This window comes from Oncorhynchus gorbuscha, unplaced genomic scaffold (genome assembly GCF_021184085.1).
Source record: "Oncorhynchus gorbuscha isolate QuinsamMale2020 ecotype Even-year unplaced genomic scaffold, OgorEven_v1.0 Un_scaffold_3066, whole genome shotgun sequence".
Classification (NCBI taxonomy): Eukaryota; Metazoa; Chordata; class Actinopteri; order Salmoniformes; family Salmonidae; genus Oncorhynchus; species Oncorhynchus gorbuscha.
The window spans coordinates 33,811-57,073 of NW_025747416.1; the positions used below are offsets into that span (position 1 = coordinate 33,811).

The 23,263-nt window shown below is 52.1% G+C and overlaps 1 protein-coding gene across 1 annotated transcript; it reads right to left on the reverse strand.

Annotated features, from left to right (window-relative positions):
- Window positions 1–1,547: 1,547 nt before the first annotated feature.
- LOC124027278 (myosin-11-like) lies at window positions 1,548–22,968 on the reverse strand (the record flags this gene model as incomplete). Its single annotated transcript, XM_046339738.1, has 13 exons — window positions 22,949–22,968; window positions 22,744–22,811; window positions 18,645–18,789; window positions 18,017–18,161; window positions 16,280–16,486; window positions 13,581–13,728; window positions 10,946–11,097; window positions 10,499–10,602; window positions 9,861–10,005; window positions 9,199–9,225; window positions 7,134–7,346; window positions 5,555–5,716; window positions 1,548–1,676 (listed from the first exon to the last, which is right to left on the reverse strand). Coding segments are annotated over exons 1-13 (1,665 nt in total), but the record flags the coding sequence as incomplete, so codon positions are not given.
- Window positions 22,969–23,263: the final 295 nt, after the last annotated feature.

A 23,263-nucleotide genomic window follows, 5' to 3' on the forward strand; every position in this document is an offset into this window, starting at 1 on the left:
GGGGGGCATGTTAGGAGATAAGAACAGGAGAGAGTCAGGGGCAGTGAAGAGATGGAGGAGGAGAGAGGGGGGCATGTTAGGAGACAAGAACAGGAGAGGGGGGGCATGTTAGGAGACAAGAACAGGAGAGAGGGGGGCATGTTAGGAGACAAGAACAGGAGAGAGGGGGGGGCATGTTAGGAGACAAGAACAGGAGAGAGGGGGGGCATGTTAGGAGACAAGAACAGGAGAGAGGGGGGGCATGTTAGGAGACAATAACAGGAGAGAGGGGGGCATGTTAGGAGACAATAACAGGAGAGAGGGGGCATGTTAGGAGACAAGAACAGGAGAGGGGGGCATGTTAGGAGATAAGAACAGGAGAGAGGGGGGCATGTTAGGAGACAATAACAGGAGAGAGGGGGGGCATGTTAGGAGACAAGAACAGGAGAGAGGGGGGCATGTTAGGAGATAAGAACAGGAGAGAGGCAGAGTGAAGAGATGGAGGAGGAGAGAGGGGGGCATGTTAGGAGACAAGAACAGGAGAGAGGGGGGGCATGTTAGGAGACAAGAACAGGAGAGAGAGGGGGGCATGTTAGGAGACAAGAACAGGAGAGAGGGGGGGCATGTTAGGAGACAAGAACAGGAGAGGGGGGGGGCATGTTAGGAGACAAGAACAGGAGAGAGGGGGGCATGTTAGGAGACAAGAACAGGAGAGGGGGGGCATGTTAGGAGACAATAACAGGAGAGAGGGGGGGCATGTTAGGAGACAATAACAGGAGAGAGTCAGAGTGAAGAGATGGAGGAGGAGAGAGGGGGGCATGTTAGGAGACAATAACAGGAGAGGGCAGAGTGAAGAGATGGAGGAGGAGAGAGGGGGGCATGTTAGGAGACAAGAACAGGAGAGAGGGGGGCATGTTAGGAGACAAGAACAGGAGAGAGGGGGGGGCATGTTAGGAGACAAGAACAGGAGAGAGGGGGGGGCATGTTAGGAGACAAGAACAGGAGAGAGGGGGGCATGTTAGGAGACAAGAACAGGAGAGAGGCAGAGTGAAGAGATGGGGAGGAGAGAGGGGGGCATGTTAGGAGACAATAACAGGAGAGAGGCAGAGTGAAGAGATGGAGGAGGAGAGAGGGGGGCATGTTAGGAGACAATAACAGGAGAGAGGGGGGGATGTTAGGAGACAACAGGAGAGGGGGGACATGTTAGGAGACAAGAACAGGAGAGAAGGGGGAGTTAGGGAGATAAGAACAGGAGAGAGGGGGGGCATGTTAGGAGACAAGAACAGGAGAGAGAGGGGGCATGTTAGGAGACAAGAACAGGAGAGGGGGGCAGGAGACAAGAACAGGAGAGAGGGGGGCATGTTAGGACAAAGAACAGAGAGAGTCAGAGTGAGAGGGGGGGGGAGAAAGGGGAGAGAGAGAGGGAGAGAGAAGGGGGAGGACAACGAGAGAGAGAGGGAGACAGAGGGAGGGGGAGGGAGGGGCAGAGACAGAGGGGGGAGGACAAAGAGAAAGACAGAGGGAGGGGGGGGGTGAGAGAAGGGGGGGAGAGACAGAGAAGACTGTACCTCCTGTAGCTGCATGAAGCTGGCCTCCAGGGTCTTGGCTCTCCTCTCTGACTCCCTGGCTGAGGACAGTACCTCCTTCTGGGATGCACGGGAATCCTCCACCTCCCTCTGGAGCTCCTTCATCTGGGCCTGAGTAGGAGGGAGGAGGAGAGGAGAGGAGGAGTGAGGAGGAGGAGGAGGAGGAGGAATAGAAGCCGGAGAGGGAGGAAATGGAAGTCATTAGTGGAGAAATGCTAAACGGACCCAGGATCAGCGTCTACACTGTCTAGGGACAACTTCCCCCTACAGCCAGGATCAGAGTCTAGGGACAACTTCCCCCTACAGCCAGGATCAGAGTCTACAGACAACTTCCCCCTACAGCCAGGATCAGAGTCTACAGACAACTTCCCCCTACATCCAGGATCAGTCTACAGACAACTTCCCCCTACAGCCAGGATCAGAGTCTACAGACAACTTCCCCCTACAGCCAGGATCAGAGTCTACAGACAACTTCCCCCTACAGCCAGGATCAGAGTCTACAGACAACTTCCCCTACACCCAGGATCAGAGTCTACAGACAACTTCCCCTACACCCAGGATCAGAGTCTACAGACAACTTCCCCTACAGCCAGGATCAGAGTCCACAGACAACTTCCCCTACAGCCAGGATCAGAGTCCACAGACAACTTCCCCTACAGCCAGGATCAGAGTCTACAGACAACTTCCCCTACAGCCAGGATCAGAGTCTACAGACAACTTCCCCTACATCCAGGATCAGAGTCTACAGACAACTTCCCCTACAGCCAGGATCAGAGTCTACAGACAACATCCCCTACAGCCAGGATCAGAGTCTACAGACAACTTCCCCTACACCCAGGATCAGAGTCTACAGACAACTTCCCCCTACAGCCAGGATCAGAGTCTACAGACAACTTCCCCTACAGCCAGGATCAGAGTCTACAGACAACTTCCCCTACAGCCAGGATCAGAGTCTACAGACAACTTCCCCTACATCCAGGATCAGAGTCTACAGACAACTTCCCCTACAGCCAGGATCAGAGTCTACAGACAACTTCCCCCTACAGCCAGGATCAGAGTCTACAGACAACTTCCCCTACAGCCAGGATCAGAGTCTAGAGACAACTTCCCCTACAGCCAGGATCAGAGTCTACAGACAACTTCCCCTACATCCAGGATCAGAGTCTACAGACAACTTCCCCTACAGCCAGGATCAGAGTCTAGGGACAACTTCCCCCTACACCCAGGATCAGAGTCTACAGACAACTTCCCCCTACATCCAGGATCAGAGTCTAGGGACAACTTCCCCCTACACCCAGGATCAGAGTCTACAGACAACTTCCCCCTACATCCAGGATCAGAGTCTAGGGACAACTTCCCCCTACAGCCAGGATCAGAGTCCACAGACAACTTCCCCCTACAGCCAGGATCAGAGTCTAGGGACAACTTCCCCCTACAGCCAGGATCAGAGTCTACAGACAACTTCCCCTACAGCCAGGATCAGAGTCTACAGACAACTTCCCCTACAGCCAGGATCAGAGTCTACAGACAACTTCCCTACAGCCAGGATCAGAGTCTAGGGACAACTTCCCCCTACAGCCAGGATCAGAGTCTAGGGACAACTTCCCCCTACAGCCAGGATCAGAGTCTACAGACAACTTCCCCCTACAGCCAGGATCAGAGTCTACAGACAACTTCCCCTACACCCAGGATCAGAGTCTACAGACAACTTCCCCTACAGCCAGGATCAGAGTCCACAGACAACTTCCCCTACAGCCAGGATCAGAGTCCACAGACAACTTCCCCTACAGCCAGGATCAGAGTCTACAGACAACTTCCCCTACAGCCAGGATCAGAGTCTACAGACAACTTCCCCCTACAGCCAGGATCAGAGTCCACAGACAACTTCCCCTACAGCCAGGATCAGAGTCTAGGGACAACTTCCCCTACAGCCATGATCAGAGTCTACAGACAACTTCCCCTACAGCCAGGATCAGAGTCTAGGGACAACTTCCCCTACAGCCAGGATCAGAGTCTACAGACAACTTCCCCATACATCCAGGATCAGAGTCTACAGACAACTTCCCCCTACAGCCATGATCAGAGTCTACAGACAACTTCCCCTACAGCCAGGATCAGAGTCCACAGACAACTTCCCTACAGCCAGGATCAGAGTCTAGGGACAACTTCCCCCTACAGCCAGGATCAGAGTCTAGGGACAACTTCCCCTACAGCCAGGATCAGAGTCTAGGGACAACTTCCCCCTACAGCCAGGATCAGAGTCTACAGACAACTTCCCTACAGCCAGGATCAGAGTCTAGGGACAACTTCCCCTACAGCCAGGATCAGAGTCTACAGACAACTTCCCCTACAGCCAGGATCAGAGTCTAGGGACAACTTCCCCCTACAGCCAGGATCAGAGTCTAGGGACAACTTCCCTACAGCCAGGATCAGAGTCTACAGACAACTTCCCCCTACAGCCAGGATCAGAGTCTAGGGACAACTTCCCCTACAGCCAGGATCAGAGTCCACAGACAACTTCCCCCTACAGCCAGGATCAGAGTCTAGGGACAACTTCCCCTACAGCCAGGATCAGAGTCTACAGACAACTTCCCCTACAGCCAGGATCAGAGTCTAGGGACAACTTCCCCCTACAGCCAGGATCAGAGTCTAGGGACAACTTCCCCTACAGCCAGGATCAGAGTCTACAGACAACTTCCCCTACAGCCAGGATCAGAGTCTAGGGACAACTTCCCCCTACAGCCAGGATCAGAGTCTAGGGACAACTTCCCCCTACAGCCAGGATCAGAGTCTACAGACAACTTCCCCTACAGCCAGGATCAGAGTCTACAGACAACTTCCCCTACAGCCAGGATCAGAGTCTACAGACAACTTCCCCTACAGCCAGGATCAGAGTCTACAGACAACTTCCCCTACAGCCAGGATCAGAGTCTACAGACAACTTCCCCTACAGCCAGGATCAGAGTCTACAGACAACTTCCCCCTACAGCCAGGATCAGAGTCTAGGGACAACTTCCCCTACAGCCAGGATCAGAGTCTACAGACAACTTCCCTACAGCCAGGATCAGAGTCTACAGACAACTTCCCCTACAGCCAGGATCAGAGTCTAGGGACAACTTCCCCTACAGCCAGGATCAGAGTCTAGGGACAACTTCCCCCTACAGCCAGGATCAGAGTCTACAGACAACTTCCCCTACAGCCAGGATCAGAGTCTACAGACAACTTCCCCTACAGCCAGGATCAGAGTCTACAGACAACTTCCCCTACATCCAGGATCAGAGTCTACAGACAACTTCCCCCTACAGCCAGGATCAGAGTCTACAGACAACTTCCCCTACAGCCAGGATCAGAGTCTACAGACAACTTCCCCCTACAGCCAGGATCAGAGTCTACAGACAACTTCCCCTACAGCCAGGATCAGAGTCTAGGGACAACTTCCCCCTACAGCCAGGATCAGAGTCTAGGGACAACTTCCCCCTACAGCCAGGATCAGAGTCTACAGACAACTTCCCCTACAGCCAGGATCAGAGTCTACAGACAACTTCCCCCTACAGCCAGGATCAGCGTCTACACTGTCTAGGGACAACTTCCCCTACAGCCAGGATCAGAGTCTACAGACAACTTCCCTCTACAGCCAGGATCAGAGTCTAGGGACAACTTCCCCTACAGCCAGGATCAGAGTCTAGGGACAACTTCCCCTACAGCCAGGATCAGAGTCTAGGGACAACTTCCCCTACAGCCAGGATCAGAGTCTACAGACAACTTCCCCTACAGCCAGGATCAGAGTCTACAGACAACTTCCCCTACAGCCAGGATCAGAGTCCACAGACAACTTCCCCTACAGCCAGGATCAGAGTCTACAGACAACTTCCCCTACAGCCAGGATCAGAGTCTACAGACAACTTCCCCTACAGCCAGGATCAGAGTCTACAGACAACTTCCCCTACATCCAGGATCTCAGTGTTGTTCCTCTGTGGTGTGTGACTGACCTGTATCTTGCGCAGCTGTTTGACGGCCTCGTCACGCCCCCTACTGGTGGCTTCCACCTGGTCCTCCAGATCATTCACCTCTCCTTCCAGCTTCTTCCTCCCTGCTGTCGCCCCCGCACGCTGCCTCCTCTCCTCCTCCAGCTCACCCTCCAGCTCACGCACCTGGAGGAGAGGGGGAGAGGGAGGGAAGGGAGAGAGGAGGGAGGGAAGGGAGAGAGGAGGGGGGAGGGGAAGGAGGGAGAGAGGAGGGGGAGAGGAGGGAGGAAGAGGCAGAGAGGTTAGATGGCTGTTGCCCCCACACACTGCTTCCTCTCCTCCTACAGTTCACACACCTGGAGGAGAGGAAGGGAGGGGAGGAAGGGAGGGAAGGGAGAGAGGAGGGAGGGAGGGGGAGAGGAGGGGAAGGAGGGAGGGAGGGAGGGAGAGAGGAGGGGAGGGGAAGGAGGGAGAGAGGAGGGAGAGAGGAGGGAGGAAGAGGCAGAGAGGTTAGAGGGCTGTCACCCCACATGCTGCCTCCGCCCTCCTCCAGCCCCAGGAGAGAATGAGGGAGATTAGACACCTCCTCTCCTCCTCCAGCCCCGGGAGAGAATGAGGGAGATTAGACACCCCTCTCTTCCTCCAGCCCCGGGAGAGAATGAGGGAGATTAGACACCCCCTCTCTTCCTCCAGCCCCAGGAGAGAATGAGGGAGATTAGACACCCCTCTCCTCCTCCAGCCCCAGGAGAGAATGAGGGACTGGAGGAATGAGGGTCTCCTCCTCCCCTCCCCTGTCTCCTCCTCCCCGTCTCCTACCTGTTTCAGTAGTTGTCTCCTCCTCTCCTCCCCTGTCTCCTCCTCCCTCCCCCTGTCTTCCTCCCCTCCCCTGTCCCCTCCCCCCTCCCCCGTCTCCTACCTGTTTCAGTAGATGTCTCCTCCTCTCCTCCCCTGTCTCCTCCTCCCCTCCCCCTGTCTCCTACTCCCCTCCCCCGTCTCCTACCTGTTTCAGTAGATGTCTCCCTCCTCTCCTCCCCTGTCTCCTCCTCTCCTCCCCCTGTCTCCTCCTCCCCTCCCCTGTCTCCTCCTCCCCTCCCCCTGTCTCCTCCTCCCCTCCCCCTGTCTCATCCTCCCCCCTCCCCTGTCTCCTTCTCCCCCCTCCCCTGTCTCCTCGTCCTCTCCCTGTCTCCTACCTGTTTCAGTAGTTGTCTCCTCCTCTCCTCCCCTGTCACCTCCTCCCTCCCCTACTCCTCCTCCCCCCCTCCCCTGTCTCCTCCTCCCTCCCCCTGTCTCCTCCTCCCCTCCCCCTGTCTCCTCCTCCCCCTCCCCCCTGTCTCCTCCCTCCCTCCCCTGTCTCCTCCTCCCCTCCCTGTCTCCTACCTGTTTCAGTAGTTGTTTCCTCCTCTCCTCCCCTGTCTCCCTCCTCCTCCCCTGTCTCCTCCTCCCCTCCCCCTGTCTCCTCCTCCCCTCCCCCTGTCTCCTCCTCCCCTCCCCCTGTCTCCTCCTCTCCTCCCCTGCCTCCTCCTCCCCTCCCCTGTCTCCTCCTCCCCTCCCCCTGTCTCCTCCTCCCCTCCCCCTGTCTCCTCCTCCCCTCCCTGTCTCCTACCTGTTTCAGTAGTTGTTTCCTCCTCTCCTCCCCCTGTTCGTCTCGTCCCTGCAGGTCTCTGTCATGCTGTGTCTTCATGGCCTGCGTGTTGACCTCCAGACGTAGCTTAGCATCCTCCGCGACCTGTAGCTCGTCCTCCAGCTCCTCCATCTGGGTCCGCATCTCATCCAGCACCGCCTCCAGACCTCGCTTCGTCTTCTCCAACTCATGGACCTGACCAACCCACAACACAATCAGTCACAATGAACCTGACAACAGGGGCACGAGAGAGAGAGACAAAGAAAGAGAGGGAGAGAAAGAGAGGGAGAGAAAGGGAGAGAGAGACAGAGAGGGAGAGAAAGAGAGGGAGAGAGAGAGAAAGAGAGGGAGAGAAAGGGAGAGAGAGGGAGAGAAAGAGAGGGAGAGAAAGGGAGAGAGAGACAGAGAGGGAGAGAAAGAGAGGGAGAGGGAGAGAAAGAGAGGGAGAGAAAGAGAGGGAGAGAAAGAGAGGGAGAGACAAAGAAAGAGAGGGAGAGAAAGAAAGGGAGAGAAAGGGAGAGAAAGAGAGGGAGAGGGAGAGAAAGAGAGGGAGAGAAAGGGAGAGAGAGGGAGAGAAAGAGAGGGAGAGAAAGGGAGAGACAAAGAAAGAGAGGGAGAGAAAGAAAGGGAGAGAAAGAGAGAGAGAGGGAGAGAAAGAGAGGGAGAGAAAGGGAGAGAGAGAAAGAGAGGGAGAGAAAGAGAGGGAGAGGGAGAGAAAGAGAGGGAGAGAAAGGGAGAGAGAGGGAGAGAAAGAGAGGGAGAGAAAGGGAGAGAGAAAGAAAGAGAGGGAGAGAAAGAAAGGGAGAGAAAGAGAGAGAGAGGGAGAGAAAGAGAGGGAGAGAAAGGGAGAGAGAGAAAGAGAGGGAGAGAAAGAGAGAGAGAGAAAGAGAGGGAGAGAGAGATGGGGAGAGAAAGGGAGAGAGAGACAGAGAGGGAGAGAAAGAGAGGGAGAGGGAGAGAAAGAGAGGGAGAGAAAGGGAGAGAGAGAGAGAGAGAGAGAGAAAGAGAGGGAGAGAAAGAGAGGAGAGAAAGAGAGAGAGAGAAAGAGAGGGAGAGAAAGAGAGAGAGAGAGGGAGAGAAAGAGAGGGAGAGAAAAAGAGGGGAGAGAAAGGGAGAGAAAGAGAGACAAAGAAAGAGGGGAGAGAAAGAGAGGGAGAGAAAGGGAGAGAGTGAAAAGAGAGGGAGAGAAAGAGAGGGAGAGAAAGAGAGGGAGAGAAAGAGAGGGAGAGAAAGAGAGGGAGAGAAAGAGGGAGAGAGAGAAGAGAGTGAAAAGAGAGGGAGAAAGAGATACAAACACACTCAGAGAAAGAGAGGGAGAGAAAGAGAGGGAGAGAAAGAGAGACAGAGAAAGAGAGCAGAGACCAGGTCCTCCATCTCTGCCCTGAGGGCCTTGAGAGAGAGAAAGAGAGGAGAGAAAGATCCTGCTCCTCCAGGGAGAGAAAGAGGGGGAGAGAAAGGCCCTCCCCAGAGCCAGAGAAAGAGAGGGAGAGAAAGAGAGGGAGAGAAAGAGAGAGACAAAGAAAGAGAGGGACGAAAGAGAGGGAGAGAGAGAGATACTTAGGAGAGGAACGAGAGAGGGGATCTGAGAGGGAGAGAGAGAGAGAGGAGAGTGAGAGAGAAAGAGAGGGAGAGAAAGAGAGGGAAAGATGGGAGAGGAGAGGAGGGAGGGAGGAGAGGAGAAAGAGAGAGGAGAAAAGGGAGAAACGAGATAGGAGAGGAGGGAGGGAGGAAAGAGAGGAGAGAAAGAGGGGAGAGAAAGAGAGGATGGAAAGGGAGAGAGTGAAAGAGAGGAGAGAAAGAGGAGAGGGAGATAGAGATGGAGACAGTGAAAGAGAGGGAAAGAGGAGAGAAAGAGAGGGAGAGAAAAAAGAGGGAGGGGAGAGAGTGAAAGAGAGGGAGAGAAAGAGAGGGAGTGGTAGTCCTGGAGCTGACCAGGTCCTCCATCTCTGCCCTGAGGGCCTTGAGGGAGCCCTGATCTCCTCCAAGGCCCTCCCCAGAGCCAGCGCGCGGAGGCCTCCGCTCGGTCACGCTCCCTCAGCATACTTACCGAGATGGAACGCTCCTCTGCTAGCATCTGAGAGAGGGGAGGAGAGGAGGGAGGGAGAGGGGAGTTAGGGGAGGGAGGGAGGAGAGATGGAGGAGGGATGGAGGGAGGGAGGGAGAGGGTAGGAGAGGGGGAGAGAGGTAGGGGGAGGGAGGGAGGAGAGGTGGAGGAGAGGTGGAGGAGGGAGGAGAGGGGAGGAGGGGTGGGAGAGAGTTAGGGAGGGAGGAGAGGAGGGAGAGAGGTGGGAGAGAGGTAGGGAGGGAGGGAGGGAGGGAGGGAGGTGAGAAAATAACCGATTTTCACAGGTGGAGGCAAAGATAATAGCTGTTAAAGGTTGGCAAGACAGCACAAACAGATACGGAACCAGGCTAAGAAATGATATCTGTTGTGTGGAGGGTGTTGTGTTGATTATGATACTTATTGTTACTGACTTCCCTTTCTTAATTGCCCCTGAGGGGATAAATTAAGTTGAAAAGAGTTTAAATGAATTGAAATGAGTTGAATTTAATTGGATTGAATTGAACTGAGTTGAATCGATTTGAGTTTAATGAAGTTGAATTGAGTTGAAATGAATTGAAATGAGTTGAATTGAATTGGATTGAATTGAACTGAGTTGAATCGATTTGAGTTGAATGAAGTTGAATTGAGTTGAATGGACTACTAACCTGGTCAAACTTCCTCTGTTTCTTTTCCAGGTTGGAGACCAAGGTTCTCTGGTTGTCCAGGTCCATCAGAATGTCCTCCAGTTCCTGCTGTAGTCTGATCCTGTTTTTCTCCAGTTTATCATAGGCACACACCTTCTCCTCATACCTACAAACACACCATGGAGGAGTAACATGTATACCTACTATATTATGTATACAGTATGTCTATACAGATGCAGGATCTTCATTTGACCAGTAATGTCGCAGAAAAATAATCCTGCAGCAACAGGGTTTGAACGCTTACAGTCCATAATGTTGCTTACGTGCTCTCTCGTCCCCTCTCTCGTCCTCTCTCTCGTCCCCTTTCAGTCCTAATCCCTCTCTCTTCTAATCCCCCTTCTCGTCCAGCTTTTCTCGTCCCCCTCTCGTCCCCCTCTAGTCCCCCACAAAAAGTGCAATACTGTTAATATAACTGTGTGTTGGTGCAGGTTTTCCAGTGAATTTATTTAAATCACGAAGATCATCTGCTCATTCCTGCTGTGCAGGAAAATTCTCAGCAACAAATTGAGTGATCAAATTAAGATCCTACACATGTTTTATTCTAAATATATATCACTGTTATATACAGTATATTTATCTTCTATGTGTAATTGTCGTACTGTGAGTTGGCAGCCTCCAGGTCTCTCTGCAGGCGTTTCTTCCCCTCCTCCAGGACTTCCACTGTTCCCTGCTGCTCATCCAGATGCTTCTTACAGTCAGACAGCTGACGAGAGAGAGGGGGGGTCAAAGGTCAAACTCTATATTCTCTTTCTGTAACACTACTGACCTCTCTTTCTCTCTCTACTGACCTGCCTGCATGTTGAGGCTGGAGGCCTGTGTCTCTACTGACCTGCATGTTGAGGCTGGAGGCCTGTCTCTCCACTGACCTGCATGTTGAGGCTGGAGGCCTGTCTCTCTACTGACCTGTATGTTGAGGCTGGAGGCCTGTCTCTCTACTAACCTGCATGTTGAGGCTGGAGGCCTGTCTCTCTACTGACCTGTATGTTGAGGCTGGAGGCCTGTCTCTCTACTGTATGTTGAGGCTGGAGGCCTGTCTCTCTACTGACCTGCATGTTGAGATTGGAGGCCTGTCTCTCCACTCCTCTCTTGGCCTCTGTCTCTTCCTCCAGCTGTTCGAGAAGGTTGTTCCTGTCTTCCTCTGTCTGACGAAGACGACCTGACAGGTTCAGCTTCTGACGAGTCTCCCTGACAACAACTCCTGGAGGGGGAGGGGAGGAGGGAGAGAGAGGAGAGGGGGGAGGAGAGGGGAGGGAGGAGAGGGGGGAGAGATGAGGAGAGGGGGAGGGGAGAGGGGAGGGGGGGAGAGATGAGGAGAAAGAGAGAGGGGGAGGAGAGGGGGAAGGGAGGAGGAGGGGAGGGGAGAGGAGAGGGGGAGGAGAGGGGGAGGGGAGAGGAGGGGAGAGGGGGAGAGGGAGGAGGGGGGAGAGAGGGGAGGGGAGAGGAGGAGAGGGGGAGAGAGGGGGGAGAGAGGAGGAGAAAGGGAGAGAGGAGGAGAGGGGGAGGGGGAGAGGAGGAGAAAGGGAGAGAGGAGGGAGAGGGGGGGAGAGAGGAGGAGGAGAAAGGGAGAGAGGAGGAGAAAGGGGAGAGGGGGAGAGAGGAGGAGAAAGGGAGAGAGGAGGAGAGGGGGAGGGGAGAGAGGAGGAGAAAGGGAGAGAGAGGGGAGAAAGGAGAGAAGGGAGAGAGGGGGGAGAGGGAGAGAGGGGGAGAGAGGAGGAGAAAGGGAGAGGAGGGGGAGAGAGGAGGAGAAAGGGAGAGAGGGGGAGAGAGGAGGAGAAAGGGAGAGAGGGGGAGAGAGGAGGAGAAAGGGAGAGAGGGGGGAGAGAGGAGGAGAAAGGGAGAGAGGGGGGAGAGAGGAGGAGAAAGGGAGAGAGGGGGAGAGAGGAGGAGAAAGGGAGAGAGGGGGAGAGAGGAGGAGAAAGGGAGAGAGGGGGGAGAGAGGAGGAGAAAGGGAGAGAGGGGGAGAGAGGAGGAGAAAGGGAGAGAGGGGGGGAGAGAGGAGGAGAAAGGGAGAGAGGGGGGAGAGAGGAGGAGAAAGGGAGAGAGGGGGAAAGAGGAGGAGAAAGGGAGAGAGAGAGGGGGAGAGAGGAGGAGAAAGGGAGAGAGGGGGAGAGAGGGGGGAGAGAGGAGGAGAAAGGGAGAGAGGGGGAGAGAGGGAAACAGATAAACATAAACAGGTTGTGGTAGTGTGTTGTCGTTCACTTTAGCCTCAAACTTAAAATGACTTAAAAAACAAAGTATTAGACAGAGGGGCAACCGAAAAATAAACTCTATTTATCTGTCACTCCGAGAAGGTTTCCCTGTCAGCTGAACATCCCATATCTATTCAGTCTTTCCCCTACCAGTTGTTCTGTGAAGTAAATCAGAGAGTCCTGTAGGTCTGAGTCTCACCCGAGAGTCCTGTAGGTCTGAGTCTCAACCGAGAGTCCTGTAGGTCTGAGTCTCACCCGAGAGTCCTGTAGGTCTGAGTCTCACCTGAGAGTCCTGTAGGTCTGAGTCCTGTAGGTCTGAGTCTCACCTGAGAGTCATGTAGGTCTGAGTCCTGTAGGTCTGAGTCTCACCCGAGAGTCCTGTAGGTCTGAGTCCTGTAGGTCTGAGTCCTGTAGGTCTGAGTCCTGTAGGTCTGAGTCTCACCCGAGAGTCCTGTAGGTCTGAGTCCTGTAGGTCTGAGTCTCACCCGAGAGTCCTGTAGGTCTGAGTCCTGTAGGTCTGAGTCTCACCCGAGAGTCCTGTAGGTCTGAGTCCTGTAGGTCTGAGTCCTGTAGGTCTGAGTCTCACCCGAGAGTCCTGTAGGTCTGAGTCTCACCCGAGAGTCCTGTAGTTCTGAGTCTCATCCGAGAGTCCTGTAGGTCTGAGTCTCACCCGAGAGTCCTGTAGGTCTGAGTCCTGTAGGTCTGAGTCTCACCTGAGAGTCCTGTAGGTCTGAGTCTCACCTGAGAGTCCTGTAGGTCTGAGTCTCACCTGAGAGTCCTGTAGGTCTGAGTCTCACCTGAGAGTCCTGTAGGTCTGAGTCCTGTAGGTCTGAGTCTCACCTGAGAGTCCTGTAGGTCTGAATCTCACCTGAGAGTCCTGTAGGTCTGAGTCCTGTAGGTCTGAGTCTCACCCGAGAGTCCTGTAGGTCTGAGTTCTGTAGGTCTGAGTCTCACCTGAGAGTCCTGTAGGTCTGAGTCCTGTAGGTCTGAGTCTCACCTGAGAGTCCTATAGGTCTGAGTCTCACCTGAGAGTCCTGTAGGTCTGAGTCTCACCTGAGAGTCCTGTAGGTCTGAGTCTCACCTGAGAGTCCTGTAGGTCTGAGTCTCACCTGAGAGTCCTGTAGGTCTGAGTCCTGTAGGTCTGAGTCTCACCTGAGAGTCCTGTAGGTCTGAATCTCACCTGAGAGTCCTGTAGGTCTGAGTCCTGTAGGTCTGAGTCTCACCTGAGAGTCCTGTAGGTCTGAGTCTCACCTGAGAGTCCTGTAGGTCTGAGTCCTGTAGGTCTGAGTCTCACCTGAGAGTCCTGTAGGTCTGAGTCTCACCTGAGAGTCCTGTAGGTCTGAGTCTCACCTGAGAGTCCTGTAGGTCTGAGTCCTGTAGGTCTGAGTCTCACCTGAGAGTCCTGTAGGTCTGAGTCTCACCTGAGAGTCCTGTAGGTCTGAGTCCTGTAGGTCTGAGTCTCACCGGACAGTCCTGTAGGTCTGAGTCTCACCTGCGAGTCCTGTAGGTCTGAGTCTTGTAGGTCTGAGTCTCACCTGAGAGTCATGTAGTTGGGACCCCAGACTGACCAGGTCTTTACTCAGTTTAATGTTCTTCCCCTCCACCTCATTCAGCAGACCGCTCACACTGTCCAACTCAGACTGGAACAGAGGGATGAGAGAAGAAGTGGATGAGAGAAGAAGTGGATGAGAGGAGAAGTGGATGAGAGGAGAAGGGGATGAGAGGAGAAGGGGATGAGAGAAGAAGGGGATGAGAGAAGAAGGGGATGAGAGAAGAAGTGGATGAGAGGAGAAGGGGATGAGAGAAGAAGGGGATGAGAGGAGAAGGGGATGAGAGGAGAAGGGATGAGAGAAGAAGTGGATGAGAGGGGATGAGAGGAGAAGGGGATGAGAGAAGAAGTGGATGAGAGAAGAAGTGGATGAGAGAAGAAGGGGATGAGAGAAGAAGGGGATGAGAGAAGAAGTGGATGAGAGGAGAAGGGGATGAGAGGAGAAGGGGATGAGAGAAGAAGTGGATGAGAGAAGAAGTGGATGAGAGGAGAAGTGGATGAGAGAAGAAGTGGATGAGAGGAGAAGGGGATGAGAGAAGAAGGGGATGAGAGAAGAAGTGGATGAGAGGAGAAGGGGATGAGAGGAGAAGGGGATGAGAGAAGAAGTGGATGAGAGAAGAAGTGGATGAGAGGAGAAGTGGATGAGAGAAGAAGTGGATGAGAGGAGAAGGGGATGAGAGAAGAAGGGGATGAGAGAAGAAGTGGATGAGAGGAGAAGGGGATGAGAGAAGAAGGGGAAAGAAGAAGTGGATGAGAGAAGAAGTGGATGAGAGAAGAAGGGGATGAGAGAAGAAGGGGATGAGAGAAGAAGCGGATGAGAGAAGAAGTGGATGAGAGAAGAAGTGGATGAGAGAAGAAGTGGATGAGAGAAGAAGGGGAAAGAAGAAGTGGATGAGAGGAGAAGGGGATGAGAGGAGAAGGGGATGGGAGAAGAAGGGGATGAGAGGAGAAGGGGATGAGAGGAGAAGGGGATGAGAGAAAAGAGTAGCAGGTTGTCACAAACATGAAATAATAACTGATGATGTCATCATGTAAATAAAAACACACCAAAATCCGCTCCTTCATCCCCAGGTCCTTGCTGTAAAACCACAATACGTTCTCACTTACCAGGTAAACATCAGGGGTAAGCAGACGCCATAGTGTTCAATGACTGTTGTATTTCTGGGCTGTTGTTTAGCGTTCTCAGATGGGTCACCCATACATAGAGGACAGTTGTACTGAGGACAACCCCCTGCTCAACACCCATACATAGAGGACAGTTGTACTGAGGACAACCCCCTGCTCAACACCCATACATAGAGGACAGTTGTACTGAGGACAACCCCCTGCTCAACACCCATACATAGAGGACAGTTGTACTAAGGACAAGCCCCTGCTCAACACCCATACATAGAGGACAGTTGTACTAAGGACAACCCCCTGCTCAACACCCATACATAGAGGACAGTTGTACTGAGGACAACCCCCTGCTCACCATTTTGTCACGAAAAGATGCTCGACTATGCATGGAATTGACAGCCTTGGAAAGACACAACTCTGACGTTTCCAAAACTGCAAAGATATTATCTGTGAGTGCCCCAGAACTAATGCTACAGGCGAAACCAAGATGAAACTTCAAACAGGAAATGAACAGGATTTTTGACGCTGTGTTTTACTAACGTCTCCTTATATGGCTGTGAATATGCTGTGAACGAGCTTATGCGCTCTGCCGTTCCTCCAAGATGTCTGCAGCATTGTGGCGTATTTGTAGGCATATCATTGGAAGATTGACCATAAGAGACTACATTTGCCAGGGGGCCGTCCGGTGCCCTTTTGTCTAAATCGGTGCGTAATTCCCAGTGGCAACCATTGTACCTTGCGTTACAGAAGGAGACTCATACTTCCAGGAACGATACATCATTGAAGAGATATGTGAAAAGCACCTTGAGGATTGGTTCTAAACAACGTTTACCATGTTTCAGTCGATATTATGGAGTTAATTTGGAAAAAGTTTGGCGTTTGGATAACTGAATTTTCGTTTTTATTTTGGTAGCCAAACGTGACGCACGAAACGGACCGATTTCTCCTGCACAAAAAATATTTTAGGAAAAACTGAACATTTGCTATCTAACTGAGAGTCTCCTCATTGAAAACATCCAAAGTTCTTCAAAGGTAAATGATTTATTGAATGTTTTTGCTGGTTTTTGTGAAAATGTGGCCTGCTAATGCTAACGCTAAATGCTAATGCTAAATGCTAATGCTAAATGCTAGTTTGCTATGGTAGAGAAGCATATTTTTGAAAATCTGAGATGACAGTGTTGTTAACAAAAGGCTAAGCATGAGAGCTAGCATATTGATTTCATTTCATTTGCGATTTTCATGAATAGTTAACGTTGCGTTATGGTAATGGTCTTGAGGCTGTAGTCATGATCCCGGATCCAGGTTGGCTCGACGCAAGAGGTTAAAAAAGTTGAACTAATTTCCACTTCGGAGTTTCAGACTTGATTTTCCCTTACGAAAAATGTATCAACCCCTACTAAAATGTCCATGAATTACAATCCACATAATAATTCCAATTTCCTGTTGCTGCGGGATTCTTTTCCTGCTGTAGCAAACTGGTTCAAATTAAGATCCTACATCTGTAGCCAGTGTACCCTACTCACGGTCAACTTAGAGACTCGTTCTCCCAGCTCCCCCCTCTGTCTCTCGCTGTCGTTGTAGCGCGACTGCAAGTCTGACAGCTGACCTTCGACCTTCTTCCTCTTGTGCTCCACCTCCTGCTTGGCGTTGGCCAATGAGTGGAGGTCTGCGCTGAGGTCAGATGACTCCTTCTCCAATCCCTGCTTAGCCTTCTCCAGACTGGCTCGCACCTGGGGAGAGAAGGGAGGGTTGGGAGAGACGGGAGGTTGTGAGGATTGGGGAGGGACAGGAAGGGTGGAGGGAATGAGGGAGTGGGGAGAGAAGGGAGGGTGGAGGGAATGAGGGAGTGGGGAGAGAAGGGAGGGTGGAGGGAATGAGGGAGGGGGGAGAGAAGGGAGGGTGGAGGGAATGAGGGAGTGGGGAGAGAAGGGAGGGTGGAGGGAATGGGGGAGAGAAGGGAGGGTGGAGGGAATGAGGGAGTGGGGAGAGAAGGGAGGGTGGAGGGAATGAGGGAGTGGGGAGAGAAGGGAGGGTGGAGGGAATGGGGGAGAGAAGGGAGGGTGGAGGGAATGAGGGAGAGACGGGAGAGTGGAGGCAATGAGGGAGTGGGGAGAGAAGGGAGGGTGGAGGGAATGAGGGAGTGGGGAGAGAAGGGAGGGTGGAGGGAATGAGGGAGTGGGGAGAGAAGGGAGGGTGGAGGAATGAGGGAGTGGGGAGAGAAGGGAGGGTGGAGGGAATGAGGGAGTGGGGAGGATGGAGGGTGGAGGGAATGGGGAGAGAAGGGAGGGTGGAGGGAATGAGGGAGTAAAGAAAGAAGGGAGGATGGAGGGAATGAGGGAGTGGGGAGAGAAGGGAGGGTGGAGGGAATGGGGGAGAGAAGGGAGGGTGGAGGGAATGAGGGAGAGACGGGAGAGTGGAGGCAATGAGGGAGTGGGGAGAGAAGGGAGGGTGGAGGGAATGAGGGAGTGGGGAGAGAAGGGAGGGTGGAGGGAATGGGGGAGAGAAGGGAGGGTGGAGGGAATGAGGGAGAGACGGGAGAGTGGAGGCAATGAGGGAGTGGGGAGAGAAGGGTGGAGGGAATGGGGAGGGGGAGAGAAGGGAGGGTGGAGGGAGGGAGTGGGGAGAGAAGGGAGGGTGGAGGGAATGAGGGAGTGGGGAGAGAAGGGAGGGTGGAGGGAATGAGGGAGTGGGGAGAGAAGGGAGGGTGGAGGGAATGAGGGAGTGGGGAGAGAAGGGAGGGTGGAGGGAATGAGGGAGTGGGGAGAGAAGGGAGGGTGGAGGGAATGAGGGAGTGGGGAGGATGGAGGGTGGAGGGAATGGGGAGAGAAGGGAGGGTGGAGGGAATGAGGGAGTAAAGAAAGAAGGGAGGATGGAGGGAATGAGGGAGTGGGGAGAGAAGGGAGGGTGGAGGGAATGGAGGAGACAAGGGAGGGTGGAGGGAATGAGGGAGAGACGGGAGAGTGGAGGGAATGAGGGAGAGACGGGAGGGTGTGAGGGAGTGGGGAGAGAAGGGAGGTTGGAGGGAATGAGGGAGTGGGGAGAGAAGGGAGGGTGGAGGGAATGAGGGAGAGACGGGAGAGTGGAGGGAATGAGGGAGAGACGGGAGGGTGTGAGGGAGTGTGTATACTTTGTGTTGTGTGTGTGTGTGTGTGTGTGTGTGTGTGTGTGTGTGTGTGTGTGTGTGTGTGTGTGTGTGTGTGTGTGTGTGTGTGTGTGTGTGTGTGTGTGTGTGTGTGTGTGTGTGTGTGTGTGTGTGTTACCCTCTTGGCCTGTTCCAGTTGTTCAGACAGTTCCTCAACAGTCTGTGTGTGTTTCTGTCTCATCTCCTGAACCTGAGCTTCATGGTTCCTCCCTTCCTCCTCCATCACCTTCTTCAACATGGCAACCTCCTGCTCTCGCTTCGTCCTGGAGAACACAACACACAGCAACCATCAGTGTGTGTGTCCCAATTGGAGCCGTACGGTAGTTCCTGCTGTGCAGCGGTGGAATCCAGTGGTGTCCTCTAGAGGTCACTAGAGGTCACTAGAGGTCAAACTGAGACCGTATGGTCAGGATGTGGTGTCGTCTAGAGATCAAACTGAGACTGTATGGTCAGGATGTGGTGTCCTTTAGAGGTCATTAGAGGTCAAACTGAGACCTTATGGTCAGGATGTGGTCCTCTAGAGATCACTAGAGGTCAAACTGAGACCGTATGGTCAGGATGTGGTGTCCTCTAGAGGTCACTAGAGGTCAAACTGAGACCGTATGGTCAGGATGTGGTGTCCTCTAGAGGTCACTAGAGGTCAAACTGAGACCGTATGGTCAGGATGTGGTGTCCTCTAGAGGTCACTAGAGGTCAAACTGAGACCGTATGGTCAGGACGTGGTGGTGACCGTGACTTGACCGTACCGTAGCTCCTGCTGTGCGGCGGTGGTGTCCAGAGTGTCTTCCAGCTCAGACCTCAGAGCGTTCAGCTCCTCTCCCAGGTCTCTGCAGGCTGCATCAGCCCTCCTCCTGGCAGCCCCCTCTGACTCCAGGTCCTCCTGGATCTCACCTAGTGATCACACACACACACACACACACACACACACACACACACACACACACACACACACACACACACACACACACACACACACACACACACACACACACACACACACACACACACACACACACACACGCAGACACACACACACATGACCGGAGCACACACACATGACCAGAGCACACACACACATACATATGACCAGAGAACACACACTGCTAACCCTAACCTTAACCACACTGCTAACCTTAATGCCTAACCTTAACCACACTGCTAACCCTAACCTTAACCACACTGCTAACCTTAACCACACTGCTAACCTTAATGCCTAACCTTAACCACACTGCTAACCCTAACCTTAACCACACTGCTAACCTTAACCATACTGCTAACCCTAACCTTAACCACACTGCTAACCCTAACCTTAACCACACTGCTAACCCTAACCATACTGCTAACCCTAACCTTAACCACACTGCTAACCCTAACCTTAGCCACACTGCTAACCCTAACCTTAACCACACTGCTAACCCTAACCTTAACCACACTGCTAACCCTAACCTTAACCACACTGCTAACCCTAACCATACTGCTAACCCTAACCTTAACCACACTGCTAACCTTAACCACACTGCTAACCCTAACCATACTGCTAACCCTAACCTTAACCACACTGTTAACCCTAACCTTAGCCACACTGCTAACCCTAACCTTAACCACACTGCTAACCCTAACCTTAGCCACACTGCTAACCCTAACCTTAACCACACTGCTAACCCTAACCATACTGCTAACCCTAACCTTAACCACACTGCTAACCTTAACCTTAACCACACTGCTAACCCTTAACCTTAACCACACTGCTAACCCTTAACCACACTGCTAACCCTAACCTTAACCACACTGCTAACCCTAACCTTAACCACACTGCTAACCCTAACCTTAACCACACTGCTAACCCTAACATTAACCACACTGCTAACCCTAACCTTAACCACACTGCTAACCTTAATGCCTAACCTTAACCACACTGCTAACCCTAACCATACTGCTAACCCTAACCTTAACCACACTGCTAACCTTAACCACACTGCTAACCCTAACCATACTGCTAACCCTAACCTTAACCACACTGCTAACCCTAACCTTAGCCACACTGCTAACCCTAACCTTAACCACACTGCTAACCCTAACCTTAGCCACACTGCTAACCCTAACCTTAACCACACTGCTAACCCTAACCATACTGCTAACCCTAACCTTAACCACACTGCTAACCTTAACCTTAACCACACTGCTAACCCTTAACCTTAACCACACTGCTAACCCTTAACCACACTGCTAACCCTAACCTTAACCACACTGCTAACCCTAACCTTAACCACACTGCTAACCCTAACCTTAACCACACTGCTAACCCTAACATTAACCACACTGCTAACCCTAACCTTAACCACACTGCTAACCTTAATGCCTAACCTTAACCACACTGCTAACCCTAACCTTAACCACACTGCTAACCTTAACCACACTGCTAACCCTAACCATACTGCTAACCCTAACCTTAACCACACTGCTAACCCTAACCTTAACCACACTGCTAACCCTAACCTTAACCACACTGCTAACCCTAACCTTAACCACACTGCTAACCCTAACCTTAACCACACTGCTAACCCTAACCTTAACCACACTGCCAACCCTAACCATACTGCTAACCCTAACCTTAACCACACTGCTAACCTTAACCACACTGCTAACCCTAACCATACTGCTAACCCTAACCTTAACCACACTGCTAACCCTAACCTTAGCCACACTGCTAACCCTAACCTTAACCACACTGCTAACCCTAACCTTAGCCACACTGCTAACCCTAACCTTAACCACACTGCTAACCCTAACCATACTGCTAACCCTAACCTTAACCACACTGCTAACCCTTAACCTTAACCACACTGCTAACCCTTAACCACACTGCTAACCCTAACCTTAACCACACTGCTAACCCTAACCTTAACCACACTGCTAACCCTACCATTAACCACACTGCTAACCCTACCATTAACCACACTGCTAACCCTAACCTTAACCACACTGCTAACCCTAACCTTAGCCACACTGCTAACCTTAACCTTAACCACACTGCTAACCCTAACCTTAACCACACTGCTAACCCTAACCTTAACCACACTGCTAACCCTAACCTTAACCACACTGCTAACCCTAATGTCTGACCCAAACCTTAACCACACTGCTAACCCTAACCTTAACCACACTGCTAACCCTAACCTTAACCACACTGCTAACCCTAACCTTAACCGCACTGCTAACCCTAACCATACTGCTAACCCTAACCTTAACCACACTGCTAACCTTAACCTTAACCACACTGCTAACCCTTAACCTTAACCACACTGCTAACCCTTAACCACACTGCTAACCCTAACCTTAACCACACTGCTAACCCTAACCTTAACCACACTGCTAACCCTACCATTAACCACACTGCTAACCCTAATGTCTGACCCAAACCTTAACCACACTGCTAACCCTAACCTTAACCACACTGCTAACCCTAACCTTAACCACACTGCTAACCCTAACCTTAACCACACTGCTAACCCTAACCTTAGCCACACTGCTAACCTTAACCTTAACCACACTGCTAACCCTAACCTTAACCACACTGCTAACCCTAACCTTAACCACACTGCTAACCCTAACCTTAACCACACTGCTAACCCTAATGTCTGACCCAAACCTTAACCACACTGCTAACCCTAACCTTAACCACACTGCTAACCCTAACCTTAACCACACTGCTAACCCTAACCTTAACCACACTGCTAACCTTAACCACACTGCTAACCTTAACCCTAACCACACTGCTAACCCTTAACCACACTGCTAACCCTTAACCACACTGCTAACCTTAACCACACTGCTAACCCTAACCACACTGCTAACCCTAACCACACTGCTAACCCTTAACCACACTGCTAACCTTAACCACACTGCTAACCTTAACCACACTGCTAACCTTAACTACACTGCTAACCCTTAACCACACTGCTAACCTTAACCACACTGCTAACCTTAACCACACTGCTAACCTTAACCTTAACCACACTGCTAACCTTAACCTTAACCACACTGCTAACCCTTAACCACACTGCTAACCTTAACCACACTGCTAACCTAACCACACTGCTAACCTTAACCACACTGCTAACCTTAAATTAAGACCAAAAACCTAAATTTTTTCCCAGTAATTTATTACAATAAAGACAATTTAGGATGAGACTCATCCCAATAAAGCTCAGTTCTACCTCAAGGACGAGACTCATCCCAATCAACGCTCAGTTCTACCTCAAGGACGAGACCCCAATTAACGCTCAGTTCTACCTAATAATAATAATATAATATATGCCATTTAGCAGACGCTTTTATCCAAAGCGACTTACAGTCATGTGTGCATACATTCTACGTATGGGTGGTCCCGGGGATCGAACCCACTACCCTGGCGTTACAAGCGCCATGCTCTACCAACTGAGCTACAGAAGGACGAGACTCATCCTAATCAAGGCTCAGTTCTTCCTCAAGGACGAGACTCATCCCAATCAACGCTCAGTTCTACCTCAAGGACGAGACGCATCCCAATCAACGCTCAGTTCTACCTCAAGGATGAGACTCGTAACAATCAACGCTTAGTTCTACCTCAAGGACGAGACTCATCCCAATCAACGCTCAGTTCTACCTCAAGAACGAGACTCATCCCAATCAACGCTCAGTTCTACCTCAAGGACGAGACTCATCCCAATCAACGCTCAGTTCTACATCAAGGATGAGACTCATCCCAATCAACGCTCAGTTCTACCTCAAGGACGAGTTCTACCCCAATCAACGCCAACCTGCTACCTTTGACCTTGCGGGTGTCTTTTGGGACATGGATCTCACCTAGCAGCCCCTCCAGCTCCCTGACACGACGCACCGCAGCAACACATGCAGCAGACTCCTCTTCCAACCTGACAGAGAGAGAGAGAGAGAGAGAGAGAGAGAGATTTAGGGCATGAGAAATAATAGCTATTTTATGTGTGTAGATATGCCTAATAACGGTTAGGATTGTCAACGTACAGTCTACAGTCTCTCTCAACTCTTTCACTCTTTGTCAAGTGTGTTCATATGTTCCTGGATAATAAATCTACTGATTGAAGATAGTTCATCCCTGATGATCTGGGATTGATTACCTGGCCTGTGTGGGCCAGTAGCTCCTCCCTCCTTGGCGGCGAGCTGTGCTCTGAGCTCGGCTAGCTGGGCCTGCAGGTCGGCCAGCTGCTCCTGGAGATCAGCCAGCTCCGTCTCCAGCTTCCTCTTGGCCTTCTCCACATCCTGCCTGCCCTTCTCTTCCTTCTTCATACGCACTGAGGAAGAGTAGGAGGAAGAGGGAAAGGAATCGTCATCATCATTGTTCAGCTTT